The 20,151-nt window shown below is 46.9% G+C and overlaps 1 protein-coding gene across 3 annotated transcripts in view; it reads right to left on the bottom strand.

Moving 5' to 3' along the window:
• Positions 1-6: 6 nt before the first annotated feature.
• Positions 7-20,151, bottom strand: part of slx4ip (SLX4 interacting protein) — a 28,411-nt gene continuing 8,266 nt past the window's right edge. For all 3 annotated transcript variants that reach the window (XM_040179368.2, XM_078104059.1, XM_078104058.1), the window contains exons 5-8: positions 10,379-10,456; positions 8,232-8,320; positions 1,706-1,812; positions 7-1,618 (exon numbers count right to left, since the gene is read on the bottom strand). In XM_040179368.2, coding sequence (XP_040035302.2) covers positions 898-1,618; positions 1,706-1,812; positions 8,232-8,320; positions 10,379-10,456 — 995 coding nt within the window. In that variant the 3' untranslated portion in view covers positions 7-897. The remainder of the gene's footprint in view (positions 1,619-1,705; positions 1,813-8,231; positions 8,321-10,378; positions 10,457-20,151) is intronic.

Here is a 20,151-nt window from a genome sequence, read left to right as displayed (position 1 = left end):
AACCCATTTCCACATCGATTCAGAGGTTTATTTTTGCTGAGGGGGAAAAAACAAATTTATGACTTTCCAGTAAAATAAAAATCCTCTCCGGAGTAATGTAGTCAGGAAACTTGTCATCAAGTGGAACATTTTTGGGCTTAACATGTGAGCGTGAGTGGCTGCTGGCCCCTCTAGTCGCCCCGCGCTCTATCTCTGCCGCGATCAAACCGCCCCGTCGAGCGCCGGGGCAACGACAGCAGCTGCACTCCAGCCGGAGACCGCCCGTGTCCTGCTCCTACAAAATAAAAACCCCTGATATGTCACTGTCTAAACAGCCACACATATGCTGTCTTAAGTTCAATACACAAGCTGCATAATACCCTCAGATTTAAATATACATTTTTGGGGGGCTTAGCAACTAAACATTGAGCAAATTGCATATGAATGAAATCCAACAACATGAGTACATTTTGGAAAATGGGGTGATGAAATATGTCTGGAGACGGCAATCAATCAGGCCAAAGCTACAGCGGGGGAAACTGGAGCGTTTTCAGACACGTAGGAGCCAGTATTTCAGACTAAGCCATGACGTACTCGTGGCTCCTGCCTGTCTGAAATCCCCAAAATCTTTAACACAAAACCAAATTAAAGCTTCTTGACTTTCATTAGCGAGTCTCTCTCGACCACCACTTAGGGTGGAGGCAAAGCCTTCAAGTATTTGACAGAGCGTAACTCAAACACTCGTGTATCAATGGCCGCGATGTGTTCGGCCCCGTGTGAGCGAACAGCACATGTGAAAGAGGACAGACATTGTAATAAAACGTGACACGTGTACAAAAGTCGTGTGAGGTAAACACGTAGCCTGACACAACATCATCTCCGTGGCGTCAGGCATCTTCACTGTCGCTTGGCTCCCCCTCAGGACCTCTTCAGGCGTCGTAATCTAGAGGCTCTAGGCACATTTTCGCCCCCCCCCTCTCCGAGTGTGGATCTGGAACTAATAGAGGCGCTGGAGGATGCCGGCTTGACAGATAGACCCCTCAGACTTGTGGCCAGGCTGTTTTGGTTTGTCTGTGCCGTGTTATTGCTTGTGAGGGGGAGCCTGTGGGACGTTTTCTCCGGAGTGAGCCGCTCTGCTTCGAGTGTGGTCGTCTCGCGCTCCGTGCCCGGGAGAGCCTCGGATTGGCCGAGAGGAAACGGCGGCTGAGGAAGAAGGTCGCGCTCGGGTGTTTGCATTGTGGCTGGAGGTCTTCCAAGGCACGTCCTTTTGGCCCGCCGTGGGAGGAGGTCTCCCCCTGCATCGCTTGGCGCGCCCCTCTTGCTCTTTCTTGTCTCCTGACTCATTTCACGTTGGCAGAAAACAACTGAGGCCCCATTCGGGTCGACGCTGTCTCGACGACTGTTCTCAGTCTGCTTCTCCTGGTCCAGGCCGGGCTTTAAAGAACTCCCCATCTGCGCTTCCTGTAAGGCACTGGGACAAGGAGTCTTGTGGTCTGCCTCCGGGAGGGCCTTCTGTCCAGAACTGGATTCAGACTCTTTCGGGATTAATTCTGACTCTGCAGCTCTAAATTCCCCTCTTTGGTCAATCTTCTGTTCCCCTACACGGGAACCAGAGAGCTCTTGCTGGACTTGTTTGGCTCTGAAAAAGTTAAAAGATGAGAAGGCAGGAACAGATACTTGAGTGTCCTCGGTGGGGCTGGAAAGTTCTGCATTAGATCATACTTACATCTTCTGAAGCACAGTCTTCTTTGTTTTTGTGGGGCTGTATGAAGTCTCCTGGGTTTCTCCCATTCTGGAAAAATATTCTGATCGGCTTTGTTCGCCCAGTTGGTTCTGGAGAGGACAAACAGATCGATGTAAACAAAAAACATTATTCCTGGCATCCCCTGGAAAGGTCTGGCTTCACAGCCTGCTCTCATCATCTGGCATTGTCGGCCATTTAAAAAATAATCACTGTACTGCCATAAAAATGATAAGATAAATAATATAATTTAAAGTCAAAATGTGCTCAACAGGTGTAACCCACAATGTGTATGTACGTATGTATATATGTCCACTAAATAAAAAATGTAATTAAAAAAATATATCACATTACATTACATATATAGACATATAACACTGAATACTGTCAAAAGCAACGACCCCGGCTCTAGAAAACCATCAGCAGCTCGTCATAGTTACATGTGCTGTGCCGTCGGAGACCTGGAGGAGGCAAGACTACTAACGATGAAACCATGTTGACAAGTTAAAACACAGATTAAAGAAGCATCCTTAATAAGATGTTGGAGCCCCGCAGAGGAAAATTACAACTGAATGGAGCATGATGGGAAAATGCAAAAAGCAGCAGAAAGCCCCTCGGAGGAGAGAAGATAAGACCAGCTGGAGTTAGTGAACGCAGCCTCGTGGCTACTGGACCTGTGAGTTGCAGGTTCAAAGTTCTCTAAACTAAAGAGGGGCCCGCTGAGGCAGAACGGGGAACCGGCCAAAGATTGCATCTCACCAACGTGTGCCCTCAACAGGCCACTAATGAACGGTAATCACAGGTCTTTTCCTTGGCTGACCGAGAACAGACGCTTGATTGATAAGAGAATAAGATACGCTGGTGGTAAATTGAGCGGAACTTAAAAGGTTGACGGCCCGACAATATATTGCGATTTAATTGGATCAAAAAAGTTGGCCGAAGAGAAGCTGCGCTTTATAGATTTAGCCTAATTACATTTGTTTTACCAGAAAAAGCTGTTTATAGCTGAACAGCTTCATGATCTGAGTTGTATGCTAACATGCTAACTTGCAGACAGTGACAATGCGAACACCCCGCTCACTATTATTGGCTTTGTAATGGTAAAATAAATGCTACTCAGAATAATACATAAGGTATTATGAGGCTGAAGGGAAATCGATTTGCTTTGCAGGTTTCTGCTGAACAAAAGTAATTGACACGTTTGACCCGACAATGACAACAGATGAAAAGATAGTCAGTACTCTGCACGTTTCAGGGCAATCCATCCCATCATCGTTGAGGCACAAACGTCAACCTCATTGTTGGAACTTCACGGGAGGACGAGTTTGTAAGAGACTAACGAAAGACTGCGAGGCAGCAGTCACAAAATTCCCTTTTGTGTTGGCAACGGCCGCGGGGCCGATGCCGGCGTGCACGGATAATGATTTGCGCCGCTTGTGCAGACTTGGCGCTGACTGCAGCGATGGCTTGATGAGGAAAGGTGTGAATCACGACGCAACCTGCGGCCGCCTCCAGCCGAATGGTAACGGTCTTGGCGATAACAAATAAAAACAAATGCGAGGTGACGTAAAAGAAAGTATTGCGGTTTCTCTGAAGCGCGGAAATCACCTGAATAATTGGAATGGAAAAAAGGAGGAAGTAGGAGCAAGTAGGAGCAAGTACTCCAAATACCTATCCCATGTTACCTCCTAATCATTTCGGCAGTGTTGGCCTTGATTACGCCGCGCCTTCAAGTCCTGTACGCTCAAGTCTAACGAGACAGCAGGCGCTTCGTCGGAAATGAGACAAAGCGCCTGTGCTTTAAGTGCTTCGTAGCATCGTTAAGGTTGTTGGTGCGTGTCATGAGAACCAGACCTGCCGCTGTGGTGACTCTGCTGCAAAGTATATCGCCGCCTGGTTATTCTGCTGACATTGTGGCACACCAGCATTGCCATTTGTATTATGTATACAATATTTGCTATTTATACATTGCAAATAAAACATGTGCACGCGGTGCCTCACTGAGGTGAACGATTTGACCAAAAAATATTTGAGACGGACGGACATTTCTCCCCATGGGGCCACTCTTGAGTTAAAGTGGGTCATTATTATCCCGTAAACTGGTTGGTAAAGTGATCAATCTGTATCCAAAGGCTGGAGGAAGCAATGCGGTACGCTCCGACTTCCACCAGTTGCTATGAACACAGAGAAGACAACCATCAATGTCTTCTCCCACATGTGACGCAAAAGACGAGGGGGGGGGGGGGGGGGGGAGTAATTGTCCCAAGCTGCAAGGGGCGGGTTGTGGCATTGTGGCGCTGGGTGTTGAGGGACCTATACGCGGGGGGCGGACGGGAGGACAAAAGGCGAGATGGAGGGAGGGGAATCGATGGGGATGTTGGGCAACAAGGGAGCAGGCGGAGACGACAAGAAAAAGGGAACAAGATACCAGAATGAAGTAGAGAAAGAGAGAGAATTTAGAGATACGTACAACAAAAGAGGAGGAACCCCACGAGTCATGTGGCCTGACCTCAGCGCTCTTCTCCAGCATGCCCACAAACACAAGGATCCTCACACAGGAAGTGCTCACAGGCCGCCCTTTGTGTGGGGATGGAGTCATGCTAGTGTGAGCAGAGGCTCGGTCCTTACGCTCTCGCCTCGGATTCGGGACAGTGACACACATTCAAAGTTGCATTTGCCTACGCACTCGCACGCCCACCCCAACAACAACGATTCTGAGAAAGATGTGGGCGCCCTCATTTGCATTGTAATGCCTTGATATTTATTCGTATCCGTTTAATATGAATAAATGCTGTTTGAAAATTGAACTTGAAAGAAAAATCAACAAGAAGCCTATGGGAGGTTTCTCTGGGAAAGTTTTGTGCCTTTTTTGTTCAAACTTCAAAAGAGCAAGAGGGAGAGAGAGAGAGTGAAAGGACGGGGAGACGGGAAGGAAGAAGCACGAACACAGGAAGAAGTTGGATATACAGAGAAAGAAGAAGGAGGAAGAACGATAAAAAGTCAGACAGAGAGAGAAATGAGGCATGAATTATTATCGCCAGGGGTCGGACATTCTGAATATAGCAACTAGTGAAGAATAAAGGGGGATTAAACGTGGCGAGAGAGTAAGCTGGTGAATGAACGACATCGTAATTATCACACAAGCCATGTGGATACAGCAGTAAGTATTGTGTGGGAACCCGAGATGCTCTAGTCGAGCATGAAATGATGCAAACTCTCAGTGGCTGGACAGCTTCTCACGAAAGGGAGCGACGGCGGTAAATAAGAACCTTCGGTCCAACACCACCTCTCCTTCAGCAACAAACATCCCACCGCCGGCCAGTCTGCTCGCCCCCACACCGAGCAGCGCGCAGAGCGGACCGACGGTGCCTCCGGAACCGCGCGGCTCGACCACGGGGGCTGCAACAAGACGCCACATCTGGATGTCAGATTTTAGGATAGAGGGTCCATATGATCCAGGGATCGAACCGTTTCTCTTCTGTCATCTGAGATGAAGTGGGAACACAGGCAGATTATCTTGGTTATCTTTGGAGGCAGCTGCTTTTGAAAGCAATGCACTAATAATCTCTGAGAGGTCGACAATAAAAAATGACTCCACATGTGAAGACAAAACTACTAAAAACATGAAAATGAGCGAAATGAATAACACAGATTAAGGTTGAAAAGCTCGGATCAACCATCGGCTCATGTGTGCCTCAGTGGATTGTTTGTTCTTGGGTTACTCTAATGTCTTCACGTCTCATCCAACACATAAAAAAAACACCCTAAAACGGCAGTTATTCAGTCATCTGTCACATGATAATGATTCATACCGTTAAAAATCCTTTAATCCCTAAAACTATTTAAGTTAAACAAATTGAATTATTATCTCCAGCCTTTGAACTGCTCCATGGTGACACAACAAAGCATAAAAAATCCTTTTGCTGGCACCAAGAAACAACACTATTTAACTGCCAGGGCCCGAATGCCCCATGCAGAGAGGTCATTCGAAGAAACCAGTCCACAAATTCTACCCCTCTCCTTCCTAACCTTCCTCCCGCGGAGGAAACGTGCCCCGTTTGTCTACGCTCGCCACATCTTCCCTGAAACAAAGTCAACAAACATGCACGGGCACATACACATAGTCCCGAACAATGACACGGATCCACCCACGTTTAAGGATTAAGTCGAGCTGTTACGGACTGCGTGCGACCCGGCGAGAGCAGCTTGAGACGGGCCGAGTGGAGGGACGCGATCTTGTGCTGCGAAGGGGAGAGCACAGCGCGCGCTGTGAGGAACAGCGGCGTGCTGAGGTCGTGAGTAAACACGCGGACTTGTCCGCAGCTCGGAAGAGGGGAGAGAAGTGGGGACGGGGGGGACGGGGGGGCTGGAAACACATCTGCTCTGCCTTTGATCCAAACGTCTGCGGCCCAGCACGCCACTCACCTCAGCTGCCCACTCTGCGCCTGACCAGAAAACATCGGCCACAATCCTAAACACTCGCTCGTCCTTCCCATGCCGCCCTCCTCGCCGCTGGCGCCGGCTCACGACTGGAGCAACTTTTTCACGAGGGACTTAAAATGGACTTAAAACATTAAGAAGAAGACAAACATTGTCCCAGAGACGCCTCTGGTTTGCTTCCCACGTGTCCCACACTCACAAAATTGACATATTATCCCTTCCTGCGGTTGTTTTGCAGATGAACAAACTGTTCCTTTAGCTCTGTTGTGACCACAATACGTTCCTGAGGATAATAATACAGAAATGTAGGTTTCTGTATTGACCTTAAGTACTGAAATTGAACAATAAGTGGTTTCCTAGTCCCTCGTACACTACTGTAAATGACTAACTCTTACCACCTCCTCTCCTCACTGACCCACAGCTGAAAATATGACTAATAGGAGCACGTGAGATGAAACAGACACACAGCATGCCCAAGCGTGGGACCGAGATGCTGCCCTTCGCAGCCAAAAAGGCCAAATATGATGTCACCTCAGTTCCCTCACAACATTACCCCTTGACCTTATGAGAAGTGCTAACATGAGGAGTTTACATTTCCACTGCGGTTAGGGATTTTTGTTCAACGAGTCACAGCAACTGAATCGCAACAACAAAACATCCTTAAATACAGGAAAATTGGACGTTTTGCTTGGACCAGCAGGCTCGTCCTGTCAAGAGCTGTGGGATAAAATATCCATTCTTAAACATGTGACCAACTTTGACATTGAACTGCAAAGACCCCGTTATTTTTAGACAGAAACATTATGCCTTACATCAGCTGTAGCTCACGTTTTTTCTTTCTTTCTTGGCAACACTGCAAAAAAAAACTAAATCAGAGCGAAGGATGTAAACAAATAATTGTTTTTTTTTCATGTTAAAAACTTGAGCCCTGCTGTCTGGTATCTTTCCCCTACAAACCACACTCGAGGTCGGGCTAGTGAGAGCTGCACCACAAGGCTCCCACCCTCCGACTGCCTGCGCCGGTACTGTATGAGCCCAGAGAACCACATCCTGAGGAGAGCAACGCAAATCCACAGCAATGCCTCCTTGAAATGGAAAATTGGTTACACAATCTGAACTTTTCACTGACGACTGTGTTGCTCCACTAAAAATATTACAATCACTGCTTTCATTGGAAGCCAAGCTGTGCAGGGCGCAAGAGACATTTCAAAGGGAAACAATAGCAGAAACCCCAGAGAAAAACAGCAGGCCGCCGATCCCGGGATGTGATGGGAGAGATGTCGGCCCTTGATGTGAGTGCCAAGGTGAGTGGCTCCACCAACATTTCCTACAATACTCTTGGGGATTTGGAATCAATTGAGCACCGGCAAAATGAAAGCTGTCCGTAATATGAATGGACAAAAGAAGGACTTATGACATGGGCAGTGCACACAATATAGCTCACACTCCTGCAGGTAACCCAATGTTATGTGATCAAAAGAGGCACATGACCGTCAACTGCACAAAATCCCATTAAATGAATCCCCACTTGTAAAAACACAGTTTGTTGTAGTAGTTCACTGTTAAGCCCTAAAACCGCAGAACGAGACGTATTGATTGGATACACATTACACAGTAAATATTAAGTGTTTACACTTAATATTTACTATGTGTATCCGAGTTCAAAGGATAGACAAAGTTCATCCTTTGTTATGTTATGCCGGTAAAATGTGCAAATTTAGTTTGGGCCACCGATCACTTTGAGCTATACAACAATCCCACGTTTGAGATCCTGACATGTCACAGCCGGGGTGAGTTGACACAAAGTGGGAGCAGGAATGTTTTGGGGCAAGGTGTGACTCTGCGCCTTCTGACCCCGTCCACCTCGTAGCCGCCCTCTCATTCCTCGTCACGGGCTATATGAAAAGTGCCCCCCCCCTTCCTCCTCCTCCTCCTCCTCGCGTTACAAGGATCAGCATAATAAAGTGAGAGCACAATTTGGCAACGCATCCCTATAATAGCACACAGACCCATGCGGGGCTTTTTGCCAGGCGACGGGAAGAGGAAACAGAGGAGTATAAACAGCACTCACCGCGGCCACGCTCGGGTTTCCATGGTGCGCTGCGGCGTCCTCCGGGCCGCTCGCACACACAACGTACCGCTCAGGAAACACACGCAGATCTGAAGGCGGGCGAAGGAACAACAAAGATCACGCGGGTTAATAATGTGGGCTCAGCCCTGATTATGAGTCCGAGTCAGGCAGGGGGAAATGGCGTTACGATCTAAATTCACGTTTACAAACACCACGTGTTCACTGTCCCTCACAACAGGGAAAAGTGGCAGGTAACAATTGTTGGGCTTTAATAGCCAAGTAAATATAATGAACCATTACACATTCTAACAATGGGTCTTGGGAGTAATATGCCTTCTTCAAAAGGTAAGCACCGCTTACAATAACATTGCGATTACAGAAATGAATTATATATAGCAAACTCCAGATTAACAGACTTACACACAACCACCAAAATGGCCAACAGCTGACCTGTGGCCTGTTACATAGCGTCCTGTTCCTTGATTACTCGCAGAACAAGTTCAACATTCGCATCATTGCTCGTTCATTCTGAATCACTTCCTGCGGGGACAAATTACGGAACCATTACTGCCTGCTATAGTATTCTTCGTGTTGCATTCCTCATGCTGACCTTACCACCCTCTGTCGAAAGGGTTTGCAGCTGCGGGGAATCGAGGCTGTAAAAGCCTGTGTTCCTCCTCAGTGGCCATTTTTGAAGACATTGGTTGTGTGGATCGGGGATTTATAAATGAAGCCAATGCACACACTTTGGTTAAGCGGGATAAGAACTTGCATTAGTGTACACACACACCTTGTGTGGAGTACGGAAGGAGGATTAACAAGGAGCTTTTCACGGGTCCATTTTAACGTGTTCTTAAATCGAATGCGTGTTGGTGGGCAAGCGTCCCGAATTTTTCAAGATTCACAAGATAAAACTATATCAACTGCAGCACATGCCGCATGTCAAGGAACCACAAATCGCTACTGACGGATATATTTTCTTCTGTCTGTACAGATCCGTGTACGGGGGGGAATGTATTCGTTTTAGTGCCGGACTACTCGAGAGCTTTACTATTTGTCCCAACGATTATTTTACTTGCTTCAACTTTGCTATCACAACATCCCATAAAAGGTCAGCCAAATTCACACGGACAAATTGAGTACTAGAGCTACTGTGAGAGCTTTCCTCTGCAGGATTATCTGTGTTTAGTCTAGTCAGCGAGGCTCACCGCAACTTCATAATCCTTGTCAACGCAGTGTGCGTGTTTTGATGGGTTAGTAATGGCGAGGCCCCTCCCACCGCTGAAATCGATGTATTCTTGGCCTTTTAAGATGAAGACACAATATGCATCTATTTAGAAAATATATAATAATTGAACAGAAAATTCGGATTTCAAGTAAAAAAAAAAAAGATCACATCTAATAGGCAGATTTCTGAGCACATTCATTTACTGAATATTATAAACCCCCAACTGGTTTAATGACATCATGGCTCATAAGGCACCCTTAAACAAATGTGTCCTTGTTTTGGCCGTTTCCTACGTTGAATCAGATGTGTTGGATAATTCCCGTAGTGTTTTAGCCTCAGCTGGTAGCATGTTTTTACATGCTTAACTAGTTCTGTAAAACACAGCGATTCCTAACCATCTGCTTTACAGCTGATTTGAAATTTTTACTTGACCTGACGACTTTACAACAGCTAACTCGTTGGAACAAATTACACAACCTTTGACCTTAGGAGACTGGGTCTAATTTGATGTGCAATGGACCTGCTGAGAGAAACCGTCCTCTCTGCCTTAACATCCAAGCCCCTAGGGGACAAATATTAACTTTACTGACAGGAAGAGAGCTATGTTGGTCCCATGAAAAGGTGGCCACGGGTCAGAGGCACTAGATGGGCCATGGAGATAGATTCTCACTGCCCTCAGTCTCTCTCCCTTTCTCTCCCACTCTCAGTAGCCTCTCCAGGGAGGCACTTAATGGCCACATGTTCAAAACAACACCCCGAGCAGGTAGGGACAGGACATAAAAACTAGTGAAGGGGGGAAAAATCAACATACAGACCACAGATGACTTGCTCGGTCTGTGGGAAAGCTGAGTACGAGCCACCGAGATTATTTCTGATTCATTTAAACGGAAATTGGTTCTGTGAAAGTATGGTCACGCACCGCCGTAGAGCTGCTTGTCGAGACATCTGAGGTTGAAGTGCCTCCTCAGAAAATTGGCAGCCAGGTTGAAGTTTTTCCCTATAAAAAAAAAAAAGAAAAAAAGTCAACCAACACTGAACACATGACACCATTTACAAGACTCAAAGAGAAAGTGGATGAAGAACAGCAAGTAGTTCATCAAGAGACAAATATGCTGTGTCCAATACGAGGCCCTTCGTGTGACGAGTTCCACACCACTGCCATCACATCGCGTGGAAGCATCCATGCGTCCCTGCTGGACTTAAAGTGCAACCTGTGTAGAGCTGCTCTACTTTTAAAATCACAAAATACGGCTCATTCCTACACTTTATAGTACTCTTATCTCTAAACTGTACATCTCAATCTTAAAGTCAGCCAAAAACCAGCCACCTCCTCCTTGGCTTGAGTAACGATTCCTTCTGTTTAAAGTTATCTGACCTCCCAGTCAGGAGCAAGCAGAGAAACCATCTCTGCTCTATTTGTCATGGTATGTAAGATGTGCTGCGCAGAAACAGAAGCCTGTTGCCTCATCTGGGAGGAATTTGTTGACTAAAAGCAAAGGGTCCGGCCAACACGCCATCCAGTTGTTCTTTTTTTGTAAACAGTTGTGGGAAGGTGACAGAGCCTGCGGGCCCTTTTGGAAGCGTCCTGGTAGCCTTTTCTGCTTCTTGTTAAAGTGAATGTGTAACTACACCCTGCTCGACTTTACCACCATCTCAGTTATTTTCTTTTTTTTTCTTATTTGGCATTCTCATAAAGCAGTTTCTGTGTGAAAACATCATTAACTGCTGAATAAGGGGATTCTAGCCCTTTCAACATCAAAGGATTACATGTTTTCCACAATTTGAGAAAATCCGGACCACTTGCGCTCAGCTCAGAACTTCCATTGAGCTGAAAGCGACGGCTGTCTTTGTCTCTGAAAAGCTGGCATTTTAGAAGTGGGGAGGTTTTACCTCCTCAGCAGTAACTCTGACAGTCCCCGGTGGGTAAAACCTGGAGGCAGACAGCATGTTAACAGGTTTTGCCCACACACAAGTGGGAAGGGCGCCTTTGTGAACATCCCGATGTTGCCGTTGGCTAATATCAGCTCGGCACCAACTCCAAGCATTTAATTATCGTCTTCAAAAAGACGCCGTCTTGCGATTCTTTGGATAATGACATGCACTTGTAGAGACAGCGTGTCGCAAAAATGCCACCGGTGTATACTTAAGTATGGCCAGTGGCCAGTGATTAATGGCAGCGCCACAGCTTTCTTTTACTTTGTGTTTGTGGTTTAACTCATAACCGGGGTCACTACCTTAGCAAACACAACTCATACTTGCAATTGAATGGTAGACAAAATAATTACAAAAGTGAATTGAATATACCTCAAAACAAATCAAGCTCAGTCTGTCAGAGCTAAAGTCCAATTAAAAGGTGAGAACTCACAAGGCTTTCAAATTATAGTTATTGGTTTGTTACTATGATACTAAGCCATTACAATACAATTAGTGGTCCTACCAATGTGACCTTCTGCTATTGAGCATTTATGGAAACACGTTTAATCCTCAAGAGCTATTAAATAGAAATTTAGCCTCCAGCCAATTTCACATTAGATTTGTGGACATGCAGTAAAGTCTCCTGGAGACAGAATGAAGACAAGTCGTACATGTTTTATTCTAGAGATCCAATCAGGGGCTGATATTGACCTACAGCTCTAAGGATACACAACCCGTGGGGCTCATATCGGATATCGCAGCCCTGCAGCAGTACCCATAAGTGTGCCTAATAACACCATTATTATAAACCACCAACTGTTCTGACTGTTGACGACTTTTAAACACATTTTATTTTGATTAGGTGATCCTCACTTTGATTGTTAGAAGATAAATACACGACAGGATGCAGTTACTGACTTTTTAACCTTCAATGTGAGGTTGGCAGAGATCTTTGCAGTAGAGAGGTTGATGATTAATAATAACAGGGCCATCAGTACGACATTCAAGTTAAAAAAACACAACACACTGCACGCCAAGTTCCCAAATACAACATTACTGCTGGCCAGGAAACCGTGACAGTTGGCCATGCAGACACACACATGGCAACCTTACAGCTGAACTAATGAAGGCTAAAGAAGATGCATATGTCGATGCACGCAACGTTGTGGTTATTCACTCTCCCAGATGGGTGAACTGGATACTTGTTTTACACATTCATTGCAGCTGGAGGTACATTTAACCTATTTGTGCATCGGTCATTGTTATTGCAGTTGGGCAGCTTATTAGGTTGAACTTAAGCGTTTAATGCCACGATGCCGTAGTGGTATCGGCTGTGATTGTATTGTGTGGTGTAAGAACAGCAGTGCTGTGTCCAACCTAATTCTTGCTACTGGCATTTGTGCAAAAGCGAACATGAATTAACAATGGTTAATACTCGGGTTGCAAATTCTATGCAGACAATGTCTGCCTGAAAGGCACAAACTCTTCCTATCCTTCAGTTTTGGGGGCTTTAGAGCTGAAGTATGATCTTAAGCAAGTGCAACACATCGTCGGCTGGAAGTCAACTGATCTACATGCTTTATAAACAACAAAGACTTCTTAGATTTATTAGTAGATTTGCTTTTCAGGAAACTCCTCACAGAATTCTTTCGGGTTGGGTTCCTCGAAAATGAGTCCCTTTTAATACTTGATGGACATAATGTAGTAATACTGGTTTATAATTAAATAGAGTGCTTAATTAATCCCACAGGGTGATTGCATTAACCCACTGCACCGTACGTTGCAACTATAGATTTTTATGGGAATAGTTTTATTATTTTGTAATTGGCAAAAAAAGTGGTCGTCTATCAATCATTGTGGATACCTACCCTGAGAGGAATGCAGATCGGTTTCTCTGTTTTGTTTTCTCTGCCCATTCGGGGTCCAGGAGGAAAGCGTCTTTCATTGCACAGTCGCTTTGATTTTGTCCGTTAAGACTCTTGGGCCTCATGTCTAACGCTGCAACTATTCGCATTGCTTTCCCTGGTGGGCTGAGCTTGCCAATTCCCAGGACAAGTTTGACAGGGATGTCTGAACACAGAGTTGGGAACCAGTGCAACGACATGGCCCGAGACATCAGCTGTTGCTCCGACTTTATAACGTCCTGCGTAGCGCAGAGTTGCTCTTGGCCCTCTGCCCGGGATCTCTCGTGCTAAGCTTACATTCATGTTTCTCTCACACAAACAGTTTGCTGGTGGCTCCTCTGGGAATGAGTGGCCCCTTTCTGTGGCAACTGTGGCCTACAAGTGGTGCAATAACCAAATCTGCAGATGAGCCTTCAAAGGCTTTCAGTTGGACATTCTGCAGGAGAAGACGGTCTCGCTTAATTGTTTTGAAACCCACCGCACAACAATATCATGGCAGGAGACACTGTAAACAAGCCAGCACGCCATGTTTTCAGATATGTGGTAGATAATAACGTGACCGCTTGTGCGGCGATACTTATGCTATCACATAATACACCACGGGACAAGTGTGGAAAAAAGGACACAGACTCCACATGGCTGGAGCCACAGCTAGAATACTGTGCTTTGACACACACACAAACACGCACACACACACACACACACACACACACAGACAGACTAGTACGTACACATCCCTGCAGCTTTCACCGCTTCCTGGGAAACAATGAGAGGAAAGGAAAGTCAACAAACCAAAACTGTAAACTGGAACAGCCAGGGGTGAGAAGCATTGAGCGCGGGGTCAAAGGTAAGGCCCCATGGAACAGACTTCATTAACTTCAGTTATATCCTGAGGAGATCATTAAAACAGCCATAGAAAACATGGCCTACTTCTCCTCGCCATCCACATTCTTGGCGGCCCGTGCGGTCGAGACTCCTGCAGGAAGCCATGAGAATTTCTGCCCTGATGTGGAGAAAGTTCCTTGCAGGTCCAGTCCTGTATTAGCTCTGGCACAGTGAGTCATTTTTAATAGGAATGCTTGAAGGTGAAGTATCCTTAAATTACCCTGAGCTTTCTTTCCCGATATCTTGTAAAATAGTGTAAAACGAACAGTACAAGTCTCCATTATCACAATTACATTTTAAAGAAACAATTGTAACACAGCTAGAATCCTAATGGCTGAAAGCCATAACTTGGCAGATGTCCATGGTGATACTTACTACACGCAAAGGAAAGTGTCATCATGCCAACAGTAACAGAACCCAGCGCCGTGTTATATATATATGATGCTGAGAAGGAGAGACATCTAATTACCGACAAGCTGCACGCTGCTGGCTTTACAGTCTGGTTATTGCAGTTATTGCATGTAAAGGTCTTCTCTGATTTCTCTCACTAACCACGGTTCTAGTACGCATGTAAATGTAGTGACTATGTGTCGGGAAAGCTGCAATTCCCACGCAACCCCTTTATGAACAGGAGTTGAATCAGCAGGACGGTCAGACATCAGTGCCTGAGAATCCTGCTCCTTTGACATCTCTGCTTTGATGTGGACCCCCTCCCGCCGTCCTCAAGTGTGGGTGGAGATTTGGGGCTCAGAGAAAGAGGGAGGGGTGGAGTGGTGAAGGATGAGAGAGCTTTAGGAAGTTACCCATGTGTAAGTGGGGGCTTTCCTGGAAGGACATCACTCTCTGTGTAACTACGGCTGTAGCGGCGCACTGTGCCTCATCATCTGCACAGCGTCCACCTGAAACAATATTTGCACATGAGTGTTCAATTTAACATTTGGGTGACCCCTTCATCGCAGTTACAAAATACGCCGCAGCATGGTAGCTCAGGCCAGCCCATATTGGAGCATGTGACTAAAGTGGTGGGGAAAATTTGAGCACACAGCAATTATCTATCAAGAAACATAATCTGATGAGAGAAACGCAGTCACAATAAAAAAAACTCCTATTTAATCATCATTAAATGTCAATTAGCCCAAGAGACCACAAATCTCTCAAAAGGGCTGCCGCTGTTTGTGTTGAAGAGCATTCAGAATGGGAAGGATGCAAACTGCTTATTTTGCATTGGGTTGCGAAATGAGGAGCAGTTTGTGGACTTGAGTTATGCACTGTTCTTGCCTTTTTAACCTCAGATCGAGGTCTCCTGGGAAGCAGGCTGTCTCTGCCCAGTGGGCCCACAGCCATTTTGCTAGCGTTTATAAATGGAAATAGGTGAACCATGGCCCACGTGGCGATCCTGGCTAGTTTAAAGACCAAAATTAAACACTCTACGTTGAAGAGTCTGAATTTGATGTTGCTACTTATGTCATGTAAATGATGCAAGTCGTAGGTGTGAAAATCCCTTAATTGTAAGATGCATTGCAACGTTGGGACGTTCCAGCGACGGAAGATACTCTGGAATCTGGTTTCTTTTCATCTCCACTGCCATGTTTTTAGTCCTTTACTGCTGGTTTCCCACCCAGCTCTCTGTGTCTCGTTGAGCTCACAAGCTCTCTCTGTGAGTGGGCGGCCCATTAGTTGTTTCTCGCGCAACCTGTTATTAGCTGCTGTGTTGTCAACAATATTAGGCTGAAGAAAATTTGCATGCCGGCGGAAATTTAACCGTGTTAATCGGTGCAGTGACTCAAAGCGGTGGTAGAGCCTTGTAGTGTTTATGTGCTGAGGTAGGTCACACATATACTGGCTTTTTATATCATGGACAATATGTTACGACCGGTTTAGAATCGATTCTCACCACTACAAGGCAATGACCTTATGCCAGCAACGGCCTGGAAAGCATTAATATCCGGGCTGCTTTTGTTGAGGTCATCCCAGATTAGTCGTTCCTGACCACACAAGTCCCATTCGGCACACAGCACAACAATGACATCTGTCCACAGGAACAACTACAGAGCTCATAAGATCACATGGCACAGGCCCAGTTCTCTCAAAGTGCAAGCAGCAGAAAAACAACAACATCATCCTCTGAAACCTTCCAGTGTCACTAAAACAAGGCACTGTGGACCTGCAGAACACTTTAGTATGAACTCAAGAGAGTGTGTGGCGTCTCCCAGGCCCAATTGTGGTGAATGGGATGGTCACATGAATGTGCTCCGTGCTCCGGTTAAGGCACTAATTATATTGGGGGAAAGTGCGGTGTGACAGCTATGGCGGGGATTGCCGTTGTGTCCTGAGAAACTGCAGCTGACCCTGCGGAGAAGGAAAAGGAGAAAGAGTGAAAGGAGACGACACGAGGGGAGCAGAGAGGAGCCGACATCGAGGCCAGAGGCAGAAGAAAAGAAAAATACAAAGGACAAGAACCAAAGTGTGTGTGTGTGTGTGTGTGTGTGTGTGTGTGTGTGTGTGTGCGCGGTGTGCAATAATGGGGGGAGGGTTAACATTGGAGTCAGGCTGGCCTATGTGTTGCTGCTGAGTAAGGCTGGGGGCTTACAGAAAGGATTTAAAGAGCCACGGCAACACCACAAAGCACCGGGGGAAAGGGGGTTGCCCAGCAGGGGCCAGGGGAGGGAGGGGGGGCAGGACTGGCTGGACTGGCTACTCTGACCAGGATCCATTTCCAGCCCGGGCCCTGGAATTCCTTTGTTCCTGTCACAGGTCTCCGTTTCCCCCTGGCCTTAATCCCAGCCCGCCTCACGCCCAGTACCAGGGCAGGTAACTCTGCCCCATGCATTCCTCTCTATTTACAGACCAGTCCACACTTACATAAATAGTAGTAGCTATGTGGCAGCACTGAGAAGAAGCAACGCGGGTTAAAGCAGGTCGTCACAGCAGCACGTGACTGAACGGTCGCCGGACGAGGTTGAAAGTTTGGCATGTACCAATTCTCTCTAAAATGGACATCTAACGCACCTGTTTTCTTTCATTTGCTCACAAAAGGTCTGAAGGGCTTTTCTCTGGAGTTGTAGGCCTTCAACGCCGCGTCTCCCTTCTAGTCTCTACCAAGAGATGGTCATTCGTAAACACATTCTCCAACAGTAAGGCTATCCAGCAACACTTGTGCTTTTCCCGCGATGGCCGTGGCCAGGCCGCCTTAAGCCCCCTTCATAGGGCTGCCAAGAGGAGTCAGTGGCAGTACACTGTGCAGCACTCGCAAAGCCCTCTCCCACGGCTATTAGTGACCATTCATCTGGGGAGCCTGGGAAAATGCCTCTCCAGCCTGCCGTGGCCATGGGGAAACAGGCTGGCAGGTGTTCCCTCCCCCTAAGCTCTGGCACCTGTGCAGAGCGAGGAAGAAGGAAGCGGCTCTGCCACGGGCTAAAATGCTCTCTAGGTACCACTTTGCCGGGGGCTCCTCTGACTGGTAGGAGGACACGCAAACACCAGGCTAAGCTACACCCGAGCCCCGCCTCACAGGCAACGATCAATGTGGCCCTATCGATTCAAACAGTAGATGCAAGACATCTGGTAATGTGCTTTGGCAGTTTGAAATGGCATGTTAACTAAACCCGTGTAGAATGGACCTTCTCAGTTTACACCCTGCACCCACACAAATATATGAGTACAAAATCAATATCCCTTTGAGGTGAAACCGTACTAGACCAAGAACGAAATAAAAAGATAGTGTCCGTAATCCCCAGTTGGAGTATCGCATCGGATGCAAAAAGTAGAAGAGGTACGTTGTTGAGAGAATCGCTGAGGGGGTCTGTGCGGCATGTTGAAAGACGACGTGAAAAGCTTTTCTTCTTAAGCTTGTTTCCTTCAGAGCAATGGCATCATCAGGAGGACACTGTGTCACTCTCACCAGCAGCATCGTTACTCAATAACAAATCTATTTCTAGAGGCATAGAGTGGATATTATCCACTGATTTTCAATCTGTAATTAGTCAAAGAAATGCGTTTGTGTTCAACATGGTCTCCTGTTAAAAATACAGGCCTCTCTCTCTCTCTCTCTCTCCTGGGCCTTTAAATTCTAGCATGTCCATCCTGCTTGTCCAAGGCCAAGATGTTTGGTGGGAAATGTTCCCTGTTCATCTCTGTCAAAACATGAATAATCACATCGCTATGAGCTAATAATGAAGCCTGGGTAGAAAGAAAAAAAAGAGCGGGGTTGGCGCTTGTAAACTGGCCACTGCAACGCAGATTAATAGGAACGGCTTGGATTTATGTGGGCAGAAGACATAATGTGAGCCTCTTCACTGGGTGCCACACACACACACACACACACACACACACACACACACACAGACACATGTGGTGCACACAGCATACACAGATAAGTACAGTAACCCATGGGGATAACTCGGATACAAACACTTGCACTGAAGGGCCTTGGAATGCTAAAAGCTGTGGATGGCTCATTGGAAGTGCCAACAGCTGAGGCGGTTACGCTGTTCTTACTGCTGTCTGTCGGCGGAAGCCCCTGTGATTTCACGCTGGCACCAGCTCAAACACATACAACACCCATAAGTCCCCCTCCAACACCATCCCGCACCACCTTCCATCCGCCTATTCTCGGCCCAGGCACCAGTGCCAATCTGCCTGACACCTTTCTTTGAGTGCAGCAACAACGTGAATGAGCATGTGTTTCGGCGCACACACACACACACACGGGTCTCCGTCCAGGATACCCACCTATATTCTGCCCTTGAATAATATAATACTGCACAGACGCACATGATGCAAATAGGTCCCCTGCAGAAACGGATACGGGCCGAAAACCAGCTCCCACTCCAACACCCTACTTTGGACGCTCTGAGAGTCCTGTGAGGATTAGCATGTTAGCGTTTGACCTGCTTGTCGAATAGACGACCCCAATACTTAATACCTACCTTGAGGTTTGCTGGGCTTCCCTCCATAAGCCTTTAGTCTGTCCTTCCCTTTTTATGACTCCTGCCCGCCTGCTTTGCTTCTCACAGTCACAGTCTCCACCTTTACTGCTCTGCCCTCCTCCCTCACATGGGACAATGAAAAGACCAAGAATGTGATTACACTCACTTAAGACCTTTTAATAGGACTGCATCCCATGAACTGTGTGGGCCCATTGGAGGCACAGTACCTTTTCATGTTTGAGAGGGGAAAGTTCTCCAGTATGGCATGGAGTCATGTTCCACTGGTTACTTTCTTTTCTCTTGCACAGCCGGCGGGGGCTTAATCATTTTTACATGCATATTTCCCTGCTGAAATACTGATAGTCCCCTTGTTCAGCAAGTGGAGAGAACGTGTGGGTGTGTGGAGCCTCGGCCTGTGATCTCCATCATTAGAGACGTCTGTCTCTCCTCAGTCTGTCGGCTGCAATACGAGACAGGCCTTTCAGTAACCGTACACCGTCGGCCTGTTCACACCTAACCCAGTGGTGGGGTATCTCTCCCCGACGCGCTGTGCCAACCTTTGATTCTCACAGGTTCTGACGTGCATCGGGACAACACGCGGCCCAGTTTGCGGTGACTACAAGTGCGTCGAGAAAATGATTAAGGTGTAATAACGTGAACGAGCGTGTGTCTCCCAATTTAAAAAGAATGCTCTGTGTTAGTGGCTGAGAGGAGCAAAGTGGAGGGGAGTAGCGTGAGAGGCAAAGCTGCAGCCACAGGAGAGAACTTTATGGAACCAACTGCCCTGTAATCCCACTCGCGCAGGCAGGCCTGCCCTGCTGAGTGAGCCCAATTGAACTGCCCTTAACTGCTACCTGTGACAAAGCTGTCGGCCTCGCAGCACGCTGCGGGGGGTTTCTCTGAAGCTGGACTCACAGTCCTTCCAAAGGTATGTGTGTGGGTGGCTGGGGGAATCCACTCGCATTGTATGAATAGGGGTGAATTGAATTGGCCTATTCAGGTCAGAGCATTATTTATTGCCTTTTCTCTCTGGGTAATTGGTTGTGTGTGTGTGTGTGTAT

The sequence above is a fragment of the Gasterosteus aculeatus genome, chromosome 6, assembly GCF_964276395.1.
Source record: "Gasterosteus aculeatus chromosome 6, fGasAcu3.hap1.1, whole genome shotgun sequence".
In the NCBI taxonomy this organism is placed as follows: Eukaryota; Metazoa; Chordata; class Actinopteri; order Perciformes; family Gasterosteidae; genus Gasterosteus; species Gasterosteus aculeatus.
This window is presented reverse-complemented; position numbering and strand designations above follow the sequence as displayed.